The sequence below is a fragment of the Natator depressus genome, chromosome 5 (genome assembly GCF_965152275.1).
Source record: "Natator depressus isolate rNatDep1 chromosome 5, rNatDep2.hap1, whole genome shotgun sequence".
In the NCBI taxonomy this organism is placed as follows: Eukaryota; Metazoa; Chordata; order Testudines; family Cheloniidae; genus Natator; species Natator depressus.
In genome coordinates, this window is record NC_134238.1 from 44,032,049 (window position 1) to 44,055,455 (window position 23,407).

At 39.6% G+C, this 23,407-nt stretch overlaps 1 protein-coding gene across 1 annotated transcript in view; it reads right to left on the reverse strand.

Annotated features, from left to right (window-relative positions):
* The window catches only part of JMY (junction mediating and regulatory protein, p53 cofactor), a 127,078-nt gene that overhangs the window by 36,712 nt on the left and 66,959 nt on the right, over window positions 1–23,407 (reverse strand). The window contains exons 5-6 of the mRNA XM_074952671.1: window positions 12,573–12,738; window positions 4,994–5,181 (exon numbers count right to left, since the gene is read on the reverse strand). Coding sequence (XP_074808772.1) covers window positions 4,994–5,181; window positions 12,573–12,738 — 354 coding nt within the window. The remainder of the gene's footprint in view (window positions 1–4,993; window positions 5,182–12,572; window positions 12,739–23,407) is intronic.

A 23,407-nucleotide genomic window follows, 5' to 3' on the forward strand; every position in this document is an offset into this window, starting at 1 on the left:
AACATTTGAAACCTGGAGAGCCAGGGATGCCCTGCCGGGGGTGGGGAAATCAATCTCCCTGAGGGGAAAGAGGAGTAAAACAAACAACTATAAAAACTAATATTAGAAAAAAAGCCAAAGCACACTCAAGGCAGACACGCTATGGCTCCGTCTCAGGCCAAGATGGTTGAGAAGGAACAGGGGGCAGTTTGCCCATGCATGCCTAATATGGCCTTGATACCCAGCACGAAGATGCACAGGGAGCATGCACAGGCCAAACATACACTGCTAACTGAAAATCTCCAATTAAGGGCTCAAGAGGCAAATGCGCACCTGATGTGGAACAGCCATATGGACACTAATCGAAGAATAACTAATCCTATACTAAAAAAAAGAACAGGAGTACTTGTGGAACCTTAGAGACTAACAAATTTATTAGAGCATAAGCTTTCATGGGCTACAGCCTACTTCATCGGATGCACAGAATGGACCATATAGTAAGAAGAAATATCTATACATACAGAGAAGGTGGAAGTTGCCATACAAACTGTGAGAGGCTAATTAGTTAAGATGAGCTATTATCAGCAGGAGAAAAAAAAAAAACTTTTGTAGTGATAATCAAGATGGCCCATTTAGACAGTTGACAAGAAGGTGTGAGGATACTTAACTTTAGGGAAATAGATTCAATATGTGTAATGACCCAGCCACTCCCAGTCTCTATTCAAACCCAAGTTAATGGTATTTGTTTTTATATAAATTCAAGCTCAGCAGTTTCTCGCTGGAGTCTGTTTTTGAAGCTTTTCTGTTGCAAAATTGCCACCCTTAAATCTTTTACTGAGTGGCCAGAGAGACTGAAGTGTTCTCCTACCGGTTTTTGAATGTTATGATTCCTGATGTCAGATTTGTGTCCATTTATTCTTTTGTGTAGAGACTGTCCGGTTTGGCCAGTGTACATGGCAGGGGGGCATTGTTGGCATACGATGACATATATCACATTGGTAGATTTGCAGATGAACGAGCCCCTGATGGCGTGACTAATGTGATTAGGTCCTAGGATGGTGTCACTTGAATTAATATGTGGACAGAGCTGGCATCAGGTTTTGTTGCAAGGATAGGTTCCTGGGTTAGTGTTTTTCTTGTGTGGGGTGTGGTTGCTGGAGAGTATTTGCTTCAGGTTGGGGGGCTGTCTGTAAGCGAGGACTGGTCTGTCTCCCAAGATCTGTGAGAGTGAGGGATCATTTTTCAGGATAGGCTGTAAATCTTTGATGATGCGCTGGAGAGGTTTTATTTGGGGGCTGAAGGTGACAGCTAGTGGCGTTCTGTTATTTTCTTTGTTGGGCCTGTCCCTTGGTAGGTGACTTCTGGGTACTCTTCTGGATCTGTTTTTTCACTTCAGCAGGTGGGTAATGTAGTTTTAAGAATGCTTGACAGAGACAAACTCCTACAACACCTCTGCCTGCGGGATTGGAGCAAATGCGGTTGTATCTTAGAGCTTGGCTGTGGACAATGGAGCGTGTGGTGTGTCCTGGATGGAAGCTGGAGGCATGTAGGTAAGTATAGCGGTTAGTAGGTTTCCGGTATAGGGTGGTGTTTACGTGACCATCACTTATTAGTACGGTAGTGTCCAGGAAATGGACCGCTTGTGTGGACTGGTCTAGGCTGAGGTTGATGGTGGGATGGAAATTGTTGAAATCATGGTGGAATTCCTCAAGGGGTTAGGGTTAGGGTCAGAGCAGTGGGATAACAATACAGCTACATTTGCAGGCAGAATCCAGAGCTGGATGTTAAAGAAAAATGGAAAATAGACAACTCCTTTTACACTACATTACCTATTAAGAACTAGTTTATGAAGAACCACCTCACCTGGATTGAGAGAAGGGAGAAGTAACAGCACTGGAAAAATGACTGACTATGGAGAAAAAAGACCACCTGTGAAACTAATTTAAGTTTTACAAGGATAAGATGGTGTAGTCAACTTAAGATATGAGGCTTTTATCAAGCTATAATGTTTTAGTTACTTTTTCACCCTACTCTAAGCAATTCTGCATCAGTGGCATCTAAAAAGTGTCTCAAAACACATGCTCCATGTACTGTGTAGCAGCTCCACTATTAATGAAAGATAAGGTGTTTCCTTATTGATTTTAAATTGTAATAGTTTCTTACTTTATAAGGTTTGTTACAATGGTGCTATGATTTGACATTGTTAACAAAACAGGAAGAAGAACATGAAGTATAAGTTCTGAGAATGATCTTACACTATTACCAATTGTCAGGTACAATGTGCATTATCAATTGTACATTACACTTCATTTTATGTTTCTGTATTTTTGATGTCAGAACTTTATGAATAAAAAGGATTTATATTACATCACTATATTTTAATTTTTCCGAGAGAGGTTTTCAATTTCTTGGATGATTAGATTAGCTATATCTCCTGCAAAAAAAACGCAAGCAGGAGCTAGTGAGAGAGATGCAATCCTAGTCTTCTCCTATTCAGGATTTTAGTCTGAAAGAGGGAGCTGGCTACAGAGAACCCTAACACCCAAAAATCTATACCGTAGCAAGAGATAGACTGCTCTGAAGTTCCTGCTACAGCAGAACCTTGTGGCATAGCCATCTAACATACAGCTTGTTTTCTGTGGTTTGCGGCGGGAAGGGGGAGGAGGTGGCAGCAACTGCATAGGTTCTAAGGCCTCAAGTGAGGAAAGAAACTTAAATGCTTTGCTAAATTAAGCTCTTAATGAATGGGAATGTATTTTGAATAGTGAGTCTATTCTCCCTGGAACTCCATGATAAATTTAAAGGAGAGACTCAAGAATGGAGAGATCAACCAAGTAACCTCCAAATCCCTCCTCAAAATTCACTTTTTTCACTTAGCCTTCAATCACTAATGTTCTCACCTCAGACCATCTGATTCTACTGTCACCCCACATCCTGCAGTATTGTTCTGTAAGTTTAATTTAGAGTAACTTCTCAGCATGGAGACCTTTTCTTCTTACAGACTTGTGCACTCTGTACAACTATGGAACTACAGGTAAATGTTAATACCACCACTGGCAAGAATAACTCAATGGTACTCCAAGACCGATAGCGCTTACTTAACGTGAGAGTCAAAGCCACAGGATGTTTTCTCCTTCAAATAATTACTAGGAGGTTTAACAGGGCATGGAATCAGAGATGAGGTCAGTAATGGAATTTAAAATTAGTTTGAGCAACTACAGTAAACAATGCTTTGACCTAGATACTCATCTTGAACTGCCTAAGTATCTTCTTCCCCTAAAACTTGCTGCCTAATGGCACAGGATTACTGAAATCCCCTGTCCTTTCTGCATAAAAATAGAATCTTTGGTCAACCCTGCAAATTTAAATACATATTATTCTGCATGTGTTTTCTTTACTGGCTGAAGAGTAAGGCACATTAAAAAGGCACCAAAACAAGATTCCAAACAAGTGAACTCGGTGACTGAACTAACTATTTCCCATGATTAAGTAACAAGGGAAAATTTCTGTACATTATTTTTCTGTTTGTGTTCTTTCCCATGCAATCTTGAGTGAGATAGGTGAGACAGTGGTGACCGAAAAGCAGTCAGTACAAAAAAAAAAAAAGTATAAAGTTAGCTAGTATAAAGATAACTGCTTGGTGACTGTATTAACTCTTCAGCTGTTTTTCAAATTTAGTACACAGCAATGGATGAAAAAACTCAGGACTATCTCTAGTTCTGTGATGTTTTATTTTCATTAATATATTCACTCAAATAATGCATGTTCATAAAATTGCATGGGCTTTAAGGGAACTACAAACAAGTCTTTCAGAGAAACGAATGAATATGCATTTACCAAAATCTAACATATGACTTGAAAACATAATCCATATTTGCAACAATTCTGCGCATGAATCACAATTGTTAATCTTTCAGGATAGATCATCAATATTAAAGAGATAATCCATACTGTAACTTAAATCTCTTCACATATTGATTACAAATTAAAGTTCCATGAAAAACTGTTGCTTCTCTACTTAAGTCTTCTGACTTGTTTTGAATTGGCAGGAAAAAACCTAATTTTTCTTTAAAAGTCAATTTAACCTAATCTGGGAACCCAAACCATGAAATGCCCTAATCGTAACATTACATGGCGTCACTATAGGGCAGAGTTAAAGTTATTTCAGTGCTCTAAATTGTGAATTTCCACACTTCTAATGGGACTGAAAGCAAGCTGCCCAAAGGAAAGATGGTGGCCCCTATCCTGTTACAAAGAAGAGAGGATGACTGAGCAGCAGGTGAATGAAGACAGTGACCATCTTTGCTAAGGACAGCCTGTGGTCCCCATCCCACTAAGAACAACCAGAGATGGAAGCCATTTTGAGAAGGGCATCTTAACTGTGGGCTGAATGTTCCACTGAATAGTGAACAACAGCTATTTTAAGAGGACAATTCTTGGTGGAATCCTCTGTAGAAGAACATTAACCTCTACTAAAAGAGAAACTTTCAGTTGTGAAGAACAGCAGCAGCTACCAAAATAAACAAACTCACTAAGAAATAAATATTTTTAACTCTAACAAAAACTTCTTCAAAAAAAAAAGTTTTAGGACATTTTGATTATATTGGAAGTCTGAAGAGTGTTTTTCCATTATTAAGATTACTAGAGACTAAAACAATTATTAAAGGACCCATTTTTAACAGACTGATTTATAAATTATCTAAAAATGAAATGTGCGCTCAAAGAATAAGTGTTGTAATTGTGGGTTACAGAACGAGGTTGAACTGTTACAAAACTCCTCAGCCTTCACTGTGGAACTATAACGGATACCTCCATAATTTTAAGAAGCATTAAAAACTTGGAATCTTATATCCCTTATCCCAGAATACTTATGTGCAGCTACTGTTCCTGAAGAAACCCAGTTTATTGGGTGTTGAGTCTCCCTGTGTGGGCTCCCATCCAAGACTGGATGCCTCTGTGGTTTTACTAAAAAGGGAAGTCTCTGTTAGAGAAGAATTGTACAATTTAATATTACCTTTTTATTTCTGAGGTAGGCTTTCTTGGCTGAAATGCGTCCACGCCTTGCTTCCAGCTGGCGGATTTTCTGTTGCAACTTCTGCAGCTCTTCTCTTTGTAAGTGTATAGATGTTGCCATATCTTCTTTTTCAAGCATGGCTTCCATACTTTCATAAGTATCGTAATACACCACTTCATCTCTCTTCTCTGTTTATAAAATGTCAGCAATAAAAGAAGTCAAATCAGTGTATGTGATTGACATAAACCACTAAGTTGGTGGGTTTTGTTTGTTTTGTTTTTTAACATTAAACCCTGCATTAGACAATGCGCAGGAAGAGCTGGTCTTGACAAAAATGACAGTTGAGTGCCAAGGTGTTAAAGTGGCACAACCTCCTAAGGCTCTACAGTTTAGCTAAAACATAAAAATCCACATCAGTTATGTACCTCCTGTTATTTTTATTGGCTCACATACCACTCTAAGAATAACTGTCAGCAGGAATTTGTGAAGGAAACATAACCCCATGTCACCTCAACACTATGCCCCTGACAGTGTTTGAACTTAACTAACATGAGGGGAGAGTTTATGCTGCACAGTCATCCCATGTGATCTCCACTGTAAAGTTCAAGCTATATCGCCACTTCCTAAGGTTTTCGTTGTGTGACTCTTCTTCAGATATCTCATATATATACGATGAAAAAGAAATTAGACAACATGATGATCCCAAGATTCCTCCCATCAGGAGGTTTCTGGGCTCGTAGTCACATAGCTTCTGCTCATTGGAGGCAGGGTGAGTACCTCTGTTAGGCTTACCTTGAAGACACCACACTTAAGAGGACAATGACATTATCAAAGGTTTTATCACAACCTATCATTTTTAAATTTGTATTTCACACTATAGTCTCTCTTGCCTACAGTGGAGCACTAATGAATTCAAATGCTGTAATGAGTGTCATTGTGAACATTTGACCTCTAATCTCTTACCAAGAAAAAAAAAAAAGAATAAAGGTGATGAATCCTTCACTGTGAATGCCTGGGTAAGGGAGACACAAAGGCCTTCTAAACCCCTCTATATCCTCTGCTGCAGGCAGGTCAAAGGATGCTACCAGGAGGGGAGTTCAGTGAAGGTGGCTCAAACAAGAAGGACAGTGAACACTTAGTGCTGACCTTATTGCCAGTTGCCCAGCCCTAAGCACCTAGAACAGAGGTGGGCAAACTACGGCCTGCAGGACCCTCCTGCCCGGCCCCTGAGCTCCTGGGAGGCTAGCCCCTGGCCCTTCTCCTGCTGTTCCCCCTCCCCCACAGCCTCAGCTCACTGCGCTGCTGGTGCAATGCTCTGGGCGGTGGGGCTGCGAGCTCCTGGAGCAGCGCCACTGCAGAGCCCAGTCTGACCTGGTGCTCTGTGCTACGCATGTGTGGCTGGCTCCAGCCGAGCGGCACAACTGTAGCACCGCCAGCCACGGGTGCTCCAGGCAGCGTGGTAAGGGGGCAGAGAGCAGCGGTGTTGGATAGAGGGCAGGGGAGTTCGGGGCGGTCAGAGGGCGGGGAACAGGGGGGTTGAATGGGGGCGGGAGTCAGGAAGGATTGGATGGGGCAGTGGGGGGCAGTCAGGGGACAGGGAGAAGGGGTGGTTGGATGGGGCAGGGGTCCGGCCATGCCTGGCTGTTTGCGGAGGCACAGCCTCCCCTAACCGGCCCTCCATACAATTTCTGAAACCTGATGCGGCCCTCAGGCCAAAAAGTTTGCCTGTCCCTGACCTAGAAACACTCTCTTCTTATTTCTCCTGCAATCAGCCACCTCTCAGGAAAGCTGCTACTCTGGTTGCATATAACTCTAACTTCCTCTTACCCAGCTGAAGGATTCTTCTGGGGCAAGGGCTTCCCTCCTCCCTTCTCTGAGGCTACCCATCTTAAAAGCAGCAGCCATTTACTGTGTTATCTGCATGTAGCATCTTCTGTCCCCTGGTGCTGACTATATCCCCCCTCTAACAAACAGCAACTCAGAAGACGACAGTGATTCTAGCAAGTAAGGACAGAACTTCATAACTCTAAAATCAAAACAATGTACAACAAAACCCAACACTAGTCATTGAAACTAGCACTCACTTAGAACAAAATTCAACAAAAAAATTTAGCTATACATGTCACTGGACCACTTTATGAAACATCAGCCTGCAAAATTTTATGTCTGATTCACCTAAAACTGTATTTTCTTAAGCAGCTATCAAAGAGAGAATTCTGCGTGCAGGTTTCATTCCAAAATGAGGCCGAGTTGTAAAATAGGATTTTACAAATTAACTGACAGACTCAATTACAGGGTGGATAAAAATCAATTATTTAAACAATAAAAATAAAAAAAAATCAGATTTTTTTGATCAAATGCTTTTTGAGGAAAAAACCTATCTAAAGATACATTATAGCTCAAAGATATCTCATCATGGAATAGGGATTATAAAGTCTAATTCTATAGTATAAGACAATATATTCAAGTAATGTTTAAGAAAAGTTTTGTAAATGAGTTCCAATAGTTCATGGACTGCCTCTCTTCCTTCTGGACTATTCTTGAATTCTCATGTTTGAGCAAACAATATAGTTGTTACTCTATGGTACTATCATGTTAGATGCAGTTGTGATAAAAATAAATAGCTGAAATAGGCAGATCTTCCTTTTACCATTTCACCTTTTAAGTAGTACTGAGTGTCAGTGAATGCAATGAGTAATACTAAATGAGCAGTATGATAATTAAATAACTGCATTGACTTATTTTGTTTAGGAGAATCCATCCTCAACATACAGGATTCTGAAGATTATCCACCTTCAAGATCACCATCATTTTCTATAGTTTCAGAGTTATCTGCCAATGATAGTGTTTCAGTCACATGATGTATGTCACATAGCCACAGTATATCACCTGTAGCAAAAAGAGAAACAACCATAGATAAGTTTGTGATAAGAACCAGCAGATTACAAAAAGAGGTAATGGATGAAAAAACTGGCCGGTTTGTTTATGCAACAAACTCTCCTTTCCGTATGATTGAGAACCCACACTTCATTAACATGGTTCAGTCATTAAGACCAGGATACAGTCCACCCAACAGAGCAGATGTCACAGGCAAATTGCTGGATAAAGTGTATGAAAGAGAAATTGAGCAGTGTGCAAAAGGTCTAGAGGATAAAATTGTTAACACGAGTCTTGATGGATGGAGCGATGTCCACAATGATCCTGTTGTATGTGCTTGTGTGACAACAGAAGAAGGGAATGTCTTCCTTACAGAAACAATTGATACATCAGAAAATGCACACACAACAGAATGCTTACAAGAAGTAGCAATAAAAGCTATAAAAAAAACTGAAAAATAATTCAAATGTCTACTATGCAGCTTGGTCACAGACAATGCTGCAAATGTATCCAAGATGAGAAGAAATTATTTAGAAGAGAGTCCCAAGCTAATATCATACGGTTGCCGTGCTCGTTTGATGCACCTCCTAGCCAAAGACTTCAGAAATAAAGGCTAATGTTGTTGAAATTGCAAAATACTTCCGTAACAACCACTTTGCAGCAGCTGCTCTGAAAAAAGTGGGAGGAACCAAGCTAACTCTCCCACAAGACGTGCAATGGAACTCAGTAGTGGACTGTTTTGAGCACTATATCAAGAACTGGTCTAATCTGATGACAGTTTGTGAACAAAATCATGAAAAAATAGATGGCACTGTCACAGCCAAAGTTCTCAACATTGGGCTTAAGAGAAGTGTTGAACACATGCTGAGTACCCTGAAGCCTATTTCTGTAGCCATGAACAAAATGCAGGTTTTGTTTTATTGCTGACGCTGTTGAAATTTGGAAGGAACTGAGTGAGATCTTAAAAAGAGAAATATGAAATTACAGACTTAAATTACAAGCATTAAAAAAATGAATGGGACAAGCACTATCTCCAGCTCATTTTCTTGCAAATATTCTCAATACCACGGTCAAACCTTAACTACTGAAGAAGAAGAGTTGGCTATGACATGGACATCCAGCAATCATCCCTCCATAATACCAACTATAATAAACTTCAGAGCTAAGGGTGAACCATTCAAGAAATATATATTTGCTGAAGATGTTTTAAAGAAAGTCACACAAGTGAACTGGTGGAAGTCACTTAAGTGCTTGGATTCAGAGACTATTGAAGTGATAATCTCACTTTTAACAGCAATAGCTTCTTCTGCTGGTGTAGAAAGAATATTTTCTTCCTTTGGACTAATTCATTCCAAATTAAGAAATCATTTGGGACCTGAAAAAGCAGGAAAGCTTGTTTTTCTTTTCCAGATAATGAACAGGAAAATGAAGGTGAAGACGACAGTTAGCTGCAGAAGCCAATATTTTAGGTTTCTCATGTTGACCTGGCTGACAGTTGATTTTTTATTTTTTTAAAATATTTCATTTAAATATTTTAGTTAAAAATAATTTTAACAAAAACAAACCTGATTTTAAAAAACTTGAATGTTAAACTAAATTCAGAAATTCATATGCTTGTTTTGTTAAAATATTTATTATATGTTTGCTGTTCAAGAAAAAAATCCAGAATACATAATGTTGCTGTTTTAGTTAAATAAAACAATTTAAATGTCTGTCTGGTGATGTTCTCCTCCTAATACAGCATGGCAAGAAAATCCTCCAAATATTAATGATTAACCTGTTGAACCGGAGATAGTTCACCTCCCAATGACTTCAGAAATATCTGCTTCAATTACCTTTGGTAAATGAAATACCCAAACAATCATTCATTTTCTGATATAGCTGTAAAACTAATCTGAAAAGTTTTCAAAATAAATCACTTAAAAATGTATAGTGTGTACTTTCTAAAAATGAAACCTACGTCTATCTCTGAGTTGTGAAGAATAGGTATTAAGGTTATAACAACCAACAAGAATGCACTTTTATGTAAAAATCCATGATTAAATCGAGTCTTCCTGACTAGTTATTTAAATCAGGATTTAAATCAATTTGATTTAAATCAAATCTACCCTACTCAATTATATCTTTAACAAGCATTTCCATGTTAAAACTGGGACATGAAAGGGGACCTGCAAATGTACAAATATTTTAAAGAAAACTCTTGCAATTCTATTGTGTCTTTCATCAGAAAAACAAACTATTCTTTTTGACCTTTAAAACGTGTCTGTGAGGTTGGTAAGTACTGAACCTCTCTTATAACTAGAACATGAAAAATATGCAAATTAAAATAATTCCTTTTTTGTTTAGTCCCACAACATTCAGACTTGCCAGATAAATTAAAATACTAAGCCAGCAGCCAACTGTCACATTATCTATTGATGACATTCCATCCACCACAAATCCTTCAGCAGAGATGAAGCTGGCCTGTTTGGGTATGTTGTCCCTTTAAAAGCCTTAATTTACAAATTGTGAATTCAAGTACAGATCTTCTGTTGGTAACTCTAAAAACCACCATCCCGTTTACTGTCTCAATAGCTACCAGAGCAACTGTATTCCATTTACAAAGAAAACAATGTTTTTTCCCCTCCCTAACTACCAACCTGGACATTCAAGCTAGGATTTTGAAGTAAAGTTGTGTTTTTTCTGGCTCTAGCATTACCAATAAAAGACTGTCAGCCAGAATTAATTCTACTGATGATTCAGAAATCAGAACAGAATCCAACTGCATTCTCAGAGCACTACAGAGTGAATGTAGCTACCAGGAGTAAAAAGTAGTTCCAGCTTACAATGGTTATTAAAATGTGCGTCATAGATCTGTTCTATAAGAAGGCTGCTACTTTTCTGACCATAACCATAAAGAAAGTAGGATTGATGATCCAATAAATAGCATTTTTCTCTCTGAGTCAGTAGTAAATCGTGTGTGCTAGAGGCCACTGTACTTTGAGAGATGCCACGTTTCAGAGGAGATGCAGGATGGTCTTGACCACATGTGACTATTTAAAAGTCCTATGGTATTTTTCACAAGAGTAACTGCACTAGTTCTGCTGGATAAATTCCAAATAGATAGTTTCATTCTGCCTAACTAAAACTTCCCCATAATTTCAACAGGACCAAGTATTCTTTCAGTATTCTGTCCTAACCTGTGTGTAGTGTTGCTGTACATTATTTAAAAATGCTAGCTCCTAACACAGACTGTTGCATTCAATAAAGTCAGCCAAACCCTTTATGCTTTTTTGGATAAAGGCTTAACATAAAAGTGTAATATTGAGAAATAAGAATATTTTTAGAACTTAAAAAAATTGGGGGTAACTTAAGCAGTGAGCTATGAAGAATTTTTTGGATTCAGTAATCATCTGAAAGCTTGCCCATGTGTACCATGATCAAAAAGTGACGTATACTACTTTTACAGCACGTCCACTGTTCTTTTGGTGGAAAAGTTGGTAATAGTGGAATAATCTCAATATCCAAACTGAATCCAAGTACCGGTGACAATGTACCTCAACTCAAAGGTCCTTCAAATTACTCAGTGAACCTTCCAGATGTAAAAGTCAACATAACATTATAGTTTTGCTAATACTAATTCAAAGAACATTGATTTAACTATTTCTTCCTCCTTTGTCTCTCTTACTAGATAGGTTCCCTATTAGCTGCATGAAAGTAAACTGTGCAGTAACATCAGGATCAAAACTAGAATCATATCGTAAAGCAGTCTGTGAACAAAGAATTGTCTATTGAGCACTTACTCACGGCCTGCAGAGAGCTGGCTAGGCTGACTGCAAAATTTCATTAAAAGACAGCTAAAAATGTATTAAGCTCTCTTTCGCTATGGGCTCAATTACAGTAATTGCCATAAGGATGTTATAGGATCACACATGTGAGAAGAGGCAGTCCACACTACTGTGAATGGGAGAAAAGGTGCCATGAGGTGCTGTATCTCAAGATGTAACTCACAATATGAGCACATTTGAAAATTTCTGCTCTACAGTGACTTTTCTGATGAACACTTCCCCCACAAGTCCTTTAGCACTGAGCCAGCATAGAAAGCTAACATCTGAGTAAAAGTATAAGCATAAGAAAACTCAGAAGACCAGGCTGGACACACACACACTAAATTTCCCTGCACCATCTCTATGACTTGGTTTTAAATGATTAGTGAGCTACATCAGGTCTAGGGACCACAGCTTGTGTGTCCCTGATCTAAACTCTGTTACAAGGGCAACATAAATGCTTCATAATGTGTCAAAAGCTCACCTAGAGGATTCTGATTTGCCTGACACCTCCTTGACAGCCACATGCTACACTTAAACAATTATTTCAGAAATTTTGAGAGCAACAACTCCTGTAAGTTAGCCAAACCTGCAGTACACAAGAACACTTAGAAAATAATTCCTTCCTTTCCAGCCCTAATTTTTCCCAATATTGCATAAGACGTTAGGCATGTGATTCCAATTGAAGTTAAGGAGACAAAGCAATACATACAGATTTAAAAATTTACCTCCTTCTCCTCGATGCAGATTTCAACTGATTTTAATTGTACTTATGTTCAAAGTCCTAAATCTTTACTTATTTAAAGAATGCTAAAATGGTTGATTCTAAGTTTTACAGTTCAGTATTAGTACTGTCTTAGGTAACACAGATTATGCACATAAAATGTGTACTGTACCTGATACTAGTCTTTTGATGCTTTCAAGTTGTGCTGTCAGCAGCAGCTCTTCATACTTCAAAATCTCAAACTGCACTTCGTACAACTGAAGCTGTAGATCATAATAATCAGCTTCCAACTGGTCCAAATGGGCCATGGCTTCTGTACCACCTTGCAAACTCTGCATCTGAATGGAGGAAGGAAAAAAAAGAAAAAGTGAACGATACATGACTACAGGATCCTAGTAAAATCAAGCCCGAGATATTCATCTTTATGTTTAAAAAAATTAAAACATGCCAAAAACTAGTTTTAAGAGAGAGAATTCAGATTATTGTAAATATGGTTGAACTGAATACTGTCAGTGCTGTAGGAGAAGTTTTGACTACTCTCACTTCAGATGTAATAGTCAACATATTTTCAGTATAGCACTAGGAGGTCTATTACATCAGCTTACAGTTTATGACTGCCCATTCTTTAAGGATGAGAGAGGTACACCCCCAACTTCCTGTTTCTTCTGTTTCTGTATTTCATGTTTTTGTTTGTTTGTTTTTGTAAATAGAGTAATAGAGGTCTAATGTAACCATTCGGTACTGTGTTAGCTTAGATGCAAAAATGTTTTAAAATTGTTAGAGGCTGTTATACCAACAAAACCTAGAAAACTGAAGTTAAGATTGACAGTCTAGGTCACGGTGAACTAAAAAAATGACTAGATGTATCTCTCTCTCTATGGGACAACTGAGGAATCTTCCAGCAAATAAAACAAATATTTTACTCCATGTTTTCCACTCTCACACACTATGTGGGTAACCTTCCTAGATGCTGACATAAAGCAGCATACCTGCCTAACCACAGGCTTTTGTGCCATTTCTCAGGCCTCCCTTCAAAATCTCAGGACATCCAGTGTTGCAGCAATGAACAGAAGAGAGAAGAAGAGGACATTGGATCCTTTTTAGTCAGGGAAAAAAGTTGATAGTTCTTGAGCCTAATTGTTTTGGAGGTAAAGTAAGAGAATAGAGAATTTTCCAGGTTTAAAACAATTATGTCAATTTTTCCGGTCATATGTCAGAAAGGAACATGTAAGACGAGGTTTCAGGAAACAGCCAAAATGAAAATTCCAAGCTTTTCCATTTCCCACAGTAGGCAAGTATGCATAGCAGCCAGATCCTGTTTGGCTGGAAAGTGGGGGTAGGAGTTCAGAACTGCATAGTCAGCTGATATTGAAAGGAATCTCTCATCTGTTGCTGCATTTTATAGGAGAATCTACGCTCTGGATTTCTCTAGTTCTCCTTCCCACCTACCAGTCACTGCCAAAGCCAAACCCAACTTCCTAACAAAATGAATCCCTGCCAGCGTCTACGGAGTCTGGATCCCCTCGTAGCTGAGGCAGGAGAGAAAGACATTTTGGCTTCAGTTGGACGCATTTTTCTAGTCTGCCCATCCTCTTTTCCTCAGGAAAGAGAATCCAGCTTCTATATTATAAATCCTCAACCAGGAAGTGGGGCCATCTCGTGAGAAAGTGCAAAACAAAGTGAAAGTTTTTTTTTTGTTGTTTTTGTTTTTTTTAATTAAAAAGAACAAAATTTTACTTCCCAGTAGATTTAAGTTATGGTAGCATCTTCAAGGATTAAAACTTCACTCTAATCAATAGTCAGCCATAAATTGGCTTCCCAGTTTTTACTGATTTGAAATTATCTTTAAAGAGTTTTCTGAATTAATCTAGAAAAGCATGTTTCCACACAAGACTGAAACATGGAGTGGACAAACATGGACTGGCACTCGGTCCAAAAAGGCATTACCTGTTTCCAAGTCATTGGCAACTTAGAAGAAAATGATCATAAACAGTTAAGGATTGATATCCTAACAGATAAAGCAAAAGATGGGGTGTTAGTTGGTGTCTGCTCTAGACCACCAGATCACACTAGCGCAGTGTTTCCCAACCTTTTCCAGTCTAAGGTACACTGACTTCAATAAAATGTGCGTGGCATGCTAAAATTATTAAACGAAAACTTACATTTAATGAGAAATTTGAGCTTGCCTTGATGCGCAGAGTCATTGAATCCTGGCAGGAAATGTGGACAATGCAACGTGGAGCTCTTGCTCCACCAATCTCAGGCACTCTCTTTGTTTTTGATGCAAATTGGGCTTAAAAAACTTAAGCAGGTGCATTGCTGAAAACAGCAACAGAATGGAGATAGCACGGTGTAACATTACTGGGTACTGATCTGCCACCATCAACCAGAAGGAGTCCAAAGACATGTCACCAAACTTTATTTTAAAGTGCAGTCCATCCTTTGCAAATTTGGCAAATTGCTCGAGCCATTTTTTTAAGATTCTTAGCACTTTCCACTGCAAAGGAACTCCAAAGATCCAGTCAAAATCTTCTGTATAGGCTGAAGAAAAATATGAGCTGAATTTTTCTTCCAGACCTTTCAGGTGTTCAGAAATGACATTGACCAGTAGGATCTGCCATGTGTGCTTGGGGGGGAGGGGGGAGGATTTCTACTATGACTTTTGCTACTACAGAGGGCTAACTTAGATCTAAACACCTGCAATTTATCCATGCAGGAGAGAAGATTCTCATTTCTACTATGCATTCCTGCTCATGTGGTGGTGGAATATATCAGCCAAATAAGCAAGTTTTGCACAACATGCCACATCAGAGATCAAGTCTGTATATGTGGATTCCTCCAAAGTTAAGAACAGTTTTAATTAATCTCTCAGCTCATACAAATGACCGAGAGAACTTTTCCATGGGAAAGCCAGTGTATTTAAGACCATGATTTTATTAAGTTCATTATCTTTACTGCTCCATCTAGCATTAAAGAAAGTTCTTCTGGCAATATTTTGGCCACAAGAGCTTCATGATACAGGAAACAGTGGGCCACCAGCACACCTAGCTTTGTTCATTGACCTTGCTTGCAAACCCCTTCACTTTGCCAGTCACAGAGGTAGCCTCATCTGTGCAAACACTAAGACAATTTTTGTAGTGCAGTTCTCCCTCCTCAAGGTAGGCCGCTGTCATCCTGAAGATTTCCTCTCCCGTCATGTGACCTGGCAGTTGTTTGCAGAATAAACAATTCTCTTATACTATCAGCATCAACATACTTGATGTTAGCCAACAGTTGAGCATGACCATTGATATCTGTTGATCCATCACTCTGCAATGCAAATTTTCCCCTTGATTTGATTTTTTGTTAGAGCAGTCTCAGTATCAGTCAACATGTCATTAATGTGGCGACATATCGCATAATCTGAAAGGCGAACTTTTGCAATTTCATTGACTGAATTTGCACTTAACATAACTCTCACCATTTCTTTGCATACTGATAAAATGTAGGTCTCTGCAATTGTGTGTAGTTTATCTGTCTTCACTACAAGCTCAGAAACCAAGCAGCTTGTTTCCAGCACTATATCAGAAACAGTTACACAATCTTTCATCATTTGCACTTGTTTTTCATTCTGATCCTTTAAATGCTCAAAAAAATATTTGTCCTTGTTGGCAAGGGACAGATGTTTGTTTATAAGGTGTCTTTTTAACTTACTTGGCACTATTGCACGGTTTGAAAGTTTCTCTTCACACACAAGACATTGCAGAAGAGGAAAAGATGGCTCACCTGTACACAAAAATCCAAATTGCAAATAGCTCTTAAGAGTAGTGTTGGCTCACCACTTTGCTTTTCAGTTCACATTCAGCTTCATCACTGAAAGTAGATATGGAGGCGCCAGAATCTCTTTTCTTCAAGTATGTGTCTGTTTTAGAGTCTTCAATTCAAAATTCACCATGATAACTTAACCGTTGAAAAGAAAACATGGCTCCCAAGTGATACTATGCAAACAGCAAGGTAATTTGAGCATAGTGTGATGTGTCTGCCTCACGCACGTACACCCAAAGAGCAACATCACAAATTTTAATCTGGTTTTGACACTAACTAAAATAATTAGAATTCCCCCCACCTCACCCCCACAAGTGACTTTTCCAAAATTCCACAGCACACCTGTTTATGCCTGATGGCACACCAGCGTGCTGAAGGACACTGCTTGGGAAACACTGCACTAGACAATAGGAAGACTGGTTCCCTAACCACTTATCATGGGGGACTTCAATCTGAGCAACATATAAAACAAATCTCATGCTGCCGGTACAAAACATCCTTGGAATTTCTAATTATTACAGATTATACTTTCCTAACTCAAAAAGTGTTGCATCCAACACAGGGGAATTCTATATTAGACATCATCTTGATTGATATCAGAATTAAAAATTAGTGTAACATAGGTACGAGCGATCATGACTTGATCACATTAGTTACATGCAAAAATAATCAAGACCAAACTAATAATAGATATACTTGGTGCTTTAAAAAGGCCAATTTCACAAAGCTGAAAACAATTATGATTCAAGTAGCTGGGAGAAAGAATTTAAACCAAAAAATATGAATGATAATTGGAAATTGTTTAAGACTGTTTGCACTAAATGACCAAAAATCACAATTCAGAAAGAAGGCTAAAGAAAAAGTTTACAGAAAAAAAAAAAATCAACCTGGCTTAAAGGGGAAGCAAAGGCAACTATCAAAAGACACACACAGAAGTTGATAGTACCGAACACAGGAATTGATACAAGAAGTCTATGGGACACAAGGGGAAGTCTATGGCCACCACAGAAAAGGACAATGAGAAGAAGTGAATTAGGAACAGGAGAATCCTAACAATGGTACTGGTCCATTATAGATGAAAATAGTGGAAACGTCAACAAAAAATGGTTCATTATTAAGACTACAATTTTTTCAGAATAATTTTTTTTGTAGAATCATCCTGGAAACTCAATGTAGAGGAGGGCAAGTTATGGAATGGACATGTGCAACACATCTCAAACAGTTGTGAAAGATTAACAACTATTCTTTCTTTGAGTGATTGCACATGTACATTCCACTCTTGGTGATTCCCAAGAAATAATACAGGAGGAGGGATTGGAGTCTACGGATTGTAGTACAGCTCCACCAAATTTGGCATCATCTCTAGATTACTGGGTAGTGGTGTAATAGAAGAACAAAGTGCGCACCGATGACCAGGTTGCTGCTTCACAAATGTCCTGGAAAGGGATCTGCGCTAGGAATGCTGTTGAGGACGTGTGAGATCTTGTGGAGTGAGTAGTCAGCTTGTCTGTTGGGGAAACATTTGCCAGATCATAACAAGCGCTGATACAGAAAGTCATTTATGACTAAATTCTCTGTGAGGAGATTGGAAGGCTTTTCATTCTGTCCACTATAGTCATGAACAGTTGGATGGATCCTATCTCAATAGAACTCCAGTGCTTGTCTAACATCCAAAGCATGTAGCCGCTGCTTGTCCCTATTTGTGTGTGGTTTGCGTTAAAAAAACGGGTAAGTAAACTGATTGTTTAAAATTTGAAACTACTTTAGAGGAAAAACTCAGATGATGGTGTAAGTACACCTTATCTTTAAAAAAGACTGCAGATGATGGTTCAGAAGCGAGGGCATGCAGTTCAGAGACTCTTCTGGCAGAAGTGAAAACCACCTTCCAGGAAAGGTGTAGTAAGGAGCACGTTACTAAAGACTCAAATGGTGGTCTCATAAGTCCAGACTTGACCAAGTTCAAGTCCCATGGAGGAACGGGCTCCATTAATTGAAGGTAAAACCTTTACAGACCTGTAAGGAATCTGATTGTCATGCCATTAGAAAAAACAGACCGGTTATCCATGTGAAGGTGGAAAGCTGATACAGCTGCCAGATGAACCTTGACAGAGAAAACTGCTAAGCCTTGGTATTTTAGGTGCAGCAGACAGTCAAGTATATGTTGGATGGACAAATGCATTGACAAGATGCTGATTTGACAAGCCCAGATAGAGTACTGCTTCCATTTTGACAAGGTGGTGTCCTGTTGGACGGGTTTCTACTTTTTAGTAAGAGCTGAAAAACTCGCTCTGAGCAAGACTGTTCTTTGGAATTTAGCGGTGGAGCTTCCAGGCCATTAGGTGAAGGGACTGCACGTTCAGGTGGAGTAGACGACCACAATCTTGGGAGATCAGATCTAGGTGCAACAGGAATGAAACTGGAGATGTCACTGAGAGGTCAAGTAGAGTGGAGGAACCAGTGCTGGCAGGACCATGCTGGGGCTATTAATATAAACCAGGCATGGTCCTACTTAATCTTTAGTAGCACTCTGTAGGAGTGGGATCGGGAGGAAAGCATCGCTTTTCTGTCCAGGGTAGCAGAAAGGTATCTGTGATTGAGCCCGGACTGCGCCTTGCAGGGAGCAGAAAGTTGTTTGCAAATAGGTCAATCTGGGGAGTCACCCACCGCTGGAAAATTCATCTGGCTACATCCAGGCAAAGAGACTATTTGTGGTGACTAGAAAATGACCTGCTCAGGTCGTCTGCTAGCTCATTCTGCAGCTGTGGAAATTAAGAGACCTCAAGGTTGATTGAATGGGCTATTCAAAAATTCCTACAGGTCAACTGCTTCAACAAAGGACGGATGAGTGAGCTCCTCCCTGCCTTTTGAGGTAAAACATAGCTGTGGTGTTGTCTATAAGAACAAAATGAGTTTCCCCCTCTGTTATAAGGCAGAAAAACCTGACAGGCAAGATGCATAGCCCTAAGTTCTCTGACATCGATATGAAAAGAGAGTTCCCGCAAGGACCAAAGACCCAGAATCTGGAGGGGCCCCAGGTGGGCTCTCCACCCTAGAGCAGACTCATCTGACACCAGAGTTACTGAGGGTTGAGAAAGAGAACGCCTGCACAAATGATGAGGATCCAGTTACAATTCAGCAAAATCAGAACTAAATAGTATCGTGATCACAGGCCCCCAATGAAGATGGCTTAGCAAGTACACTGAATCCAGCCACATCTGGAGGGGCCTGAGGTACAGCCCTGCATGTTGTACTACATAAGTGTAAGAGGCCATGTGCCCTGGGAGCCTTGTACTGTTTTGGGCTGTTGTGATTAGATGAAACTTGAGGTCTGTCATTAGAGATTGAATGAATTGGAATTCAGACTCTGGGAGAAATGCTCTGGCCTAGGAAGAGACAAACACAACCCCTAAAAACTCTATCCTCTGTACGGGGCAGCAAAGAGTATGTGACATTGCACTCCATATGATTTTATGAAAATATGCTAATGAATGTGAATGTAATGTAACTGGAATATGCGGTCTTTTGAACGACTTATAGATGGCACACCATTCTTTAACGTGTCCATTACCAAGACAAAAGCACCTCAGGTGGGGATCAGTATTGGGGATGGTCCCATTTCCCCCCCACCCCTATGGTAGACAATGCTTGAACCCTGGTAAAGGCAACACATATGGCACCCAGCTACTATAAACAACACTATGATAACACTAAACTAAACCTAAGGTACTACTAACTATTATCTAGAGCAGTGGTTCTCAACTTATTTAACACTGTGGGCCGCGTATGCAGCTCTCTCTGTCCTATGTGGACCGCACCCATAAAATATATATACTACCTGTATGGCCCTGAGGATGTCACATAAGCCGTGGATTGAGAGCCACTGATCTAGAGGAAAAAACCCTCAGAAAACAGACTAAAAATGTGAGGTGAAAACACTATACTAAGTTTCACCTCCAGCCGTGAAGAGGTTCGAGGCAGTGCTGCCCTCATATGGCCAGGGAGGAGCTAGGGCCACAGTGCACTGGTGCAACCCCTATGGGTACTGCTAGGCAAAATTCTCTGACTTCAGTGTGCTGGGTGCATATGCGCACCTACATGAAATACACACCTGCATCTAAGAAAAATAATGTAGAAAAGGCAAAAAAAAGTGTTCAATAAATATCTGTTCTGAATTTGAAAAAAAGCCAGATGTAGCCATATATGAGGATGAAACACTTTCTACTCCAATAGTAGTTCAGGGGGATATTAAAAACAGCTACTAAAATTAGATATTTTTAAAATCAGCAGGTTTACATTATTTGCATCCCCCAGTTTAAAAACATTAATGCTGATTTTCAATACCTCTTAGAACACTAGAGAAAAAAACCTAATATTCTCCCAGTATTTAAAAATGATAAGTGGGATGACCGCGCCTGTCAGACTGACACTGATTCCAGGAAAATAACTGAACTCAATGAAGAATTAAAGGAAGGTGATATGATTAGAGTCCCCCATGTTGACAGGCATTATCCCAGGATGAAATGATTCTGAAAAGGTCCTGGGGGCCATGGTGAATGATCAGGTGAACATAAGTCTCCAATACGATGCTGTGGGGACTTATGATCCTTGGGGAAACAAGGAATCTTGAGCAGGAGTAGGGCAGTTGTATACTACCTCTATCTGGCACTCGTGTGACTGCTATTGGAATACTGTGTCAATTCAAGAAGGGTATTGATAAAATGGAGTGGGCTCCACGAGGAAGATTAAAGGACTTGAAAATATGTCTTGTATCAGTCGATACAAGGAGCTCAGCCTGTTTAGTTTAACAAAGAAAAGGGTAAGAGATGACTTGATCAGAGTCTAAGTACCTACATGGGAAGCACAACTTTGACAATGGGCTCTTCAATCAAGCAGACAAAGGTATAATAAGATCCAATGACTGAAAGCTGAAGTTAGACAAATTCAGACTAGAAATAAGGCGCACATTTTAAATAGTGAGGATAATCAATCATATAGCAATTTAAGGGTTGAGGTGAATTCCCCATTACTGGAGATTTTTAAATCAAGACTGGATGTTTTTCTGAAAGATATGCTCTAGTTCAAACAGGAATTAATTTGGGGCAATTCTATGGTCTGTGTTATGCAGGAGGTCAGACCAGATAAGCACAGTGGTCCCTTCTGACCTTGTACTCTATATTATTTACCTGTAAAAACATTTCACTGCTAATCAAGTATTCAGATTATTATTAAACATTATAAAATTTCAAACATTTTACTGTATTTTACTGAATAAATTTCTGTATATATAATTAGCAGCCTGATATGACTGGAGCATCTCTTACAGAGAAATTAGGTTCTACACATTTCTATTGTAGTGAAACACTGCAACTCAGAATTAGTAGGCATCTTTCAGTCTCGAGAGACCACGGGTATACGGCCCTGAGAGGTAAAGAATTTAGTCAGTTTTATGGCAGCTGCGGCTGAAGAGACCCACTCGAGAGAGACACAATCACTGCCATATCTGCGACATTTAAAGATATTTCAATCCTTTGGGCTCTGCCTTTTGCGAGCTCTTTTCTCCTCTTCTAAGATGGACTACTTCCTCTCGTAACTCCAGAGACCTTTGTTTAGCTCATCTCCAAAGGCTGCGGTCTTGAGTATGATCTTCCCAGTTGTCCACATCCATGTCCATTTCTTGAGGTCTCACTTGCACATATCCTTGAAATGCAATTTTGGCTGCCCTTTGGGTCTTTTTCCAGATGGCAATTCACTGTTGAGGATGTCCTTTGGGATGCGGCCATCATTCATTCAGCACACATGCCCAAGCCAGCAGAGGCATCTCTGTTTGAGGAGTGTTTGAATGCTGGGTATGCTGGCCCGCTTGAGCGCCTCAGTGTTGGTGACTCTCCCTCCAAGAGATGCCAAAGATTCAACGAAGGCAATGCATATAAAAGCTGTTGAGCCTCTTTTCCTGATGAGAGAATAAGGTCCATATCTTGCTTCCATACAAAAGTGTGCTGATAACACACGCACGATAAACACAGATCTTTGTGTTCTTCAGTTTGTTGTTTTGCCATACCCACTTGCTCAGTCTAGACATTGTTGTGGTGGCTTTTCCAATGCAGATGTTGAGTTCCATTTCAAGTGAAAGGTTGACTGTGATAGTGGAGCCCAGGTATGTGAAATTGTTCACCACTTCAAGTTCATAGTTGTTGATCTTGATAGAGGGTGCTTCCTCAACTCCTTGGCACATTATGTTAATCATTTTTAGGTTTATTGGCAGGCTTTGGAAAAAACTGTCCATAAAGTTTTAGAGATTAACTGCTCCGTCCTCAGCAAAGAGGTGGTTTTGGATAAGGGCTCCCAGAGTCTTGGTTTTAGATCTGAGTCTTGTAAGATTTAACAGCTATCTATCAGATCTTGTGTGCAAGTAGATTCCCTCAGTTGAAGAACCAAAAGCTTATTTTAGTAGCAAGGAGAAGATGATCCCAAACAGAGCTGGGTCAAGTACACAGTCTTGCTTAACTCTTGCTACAAATCTGGAATGCCAGAGAGACTGAGCCGCTGTATTGAACTGTGCTATACATGTTTTCATGGAAAGATCAACTTATGCTTAAGAGCTTGAGGGGACAGCCAATCTTTTCCAGAAGCGCAAATAATCCACTTCTACTGACAAGGTCAAAAGCCTTTGTGAGATCAACGAAGGCTATGTAAAGGGGCTTTTTTTCGTTCTCTGCATTTCTCTCGTAGTTGTCTCAGTGAGAACATCATGTTGTTAGCAGACCTTTAAGCTCTGAAGCCACACTATGATTCAGGATAGATTCTATGCAAAAGAATAAATGGACACAAATCTGACATCAGGAATCATAACATTCAAAAACTGGTAGAAGAACACTTCAACCTCTCTGGCCACTCAGTAAAAGATTTAAGGGTGGCAATTTTGCAACAGAAGAGCTTCAAAAACAGACTCCAACAAGAAACTGCTGAGCTTGAATTTATATAAAAACTAGATATCATTAACTTGGGTTTGAATAGAGACTGGGAGTGGCTGGGTCATTACACATATTGAATCTATTTCCCTAAGTTAAAGTATCCTCACCCCTTCTTCAACTGTCTAAATGGGCCATCCTGATTATCACTACAAACGTTTTTTTCTCCTGCTGCTAATAGCTCATCTTAACTTAACATTAACTAACATTCCCTGCATCAGCTGCTACTTGGATG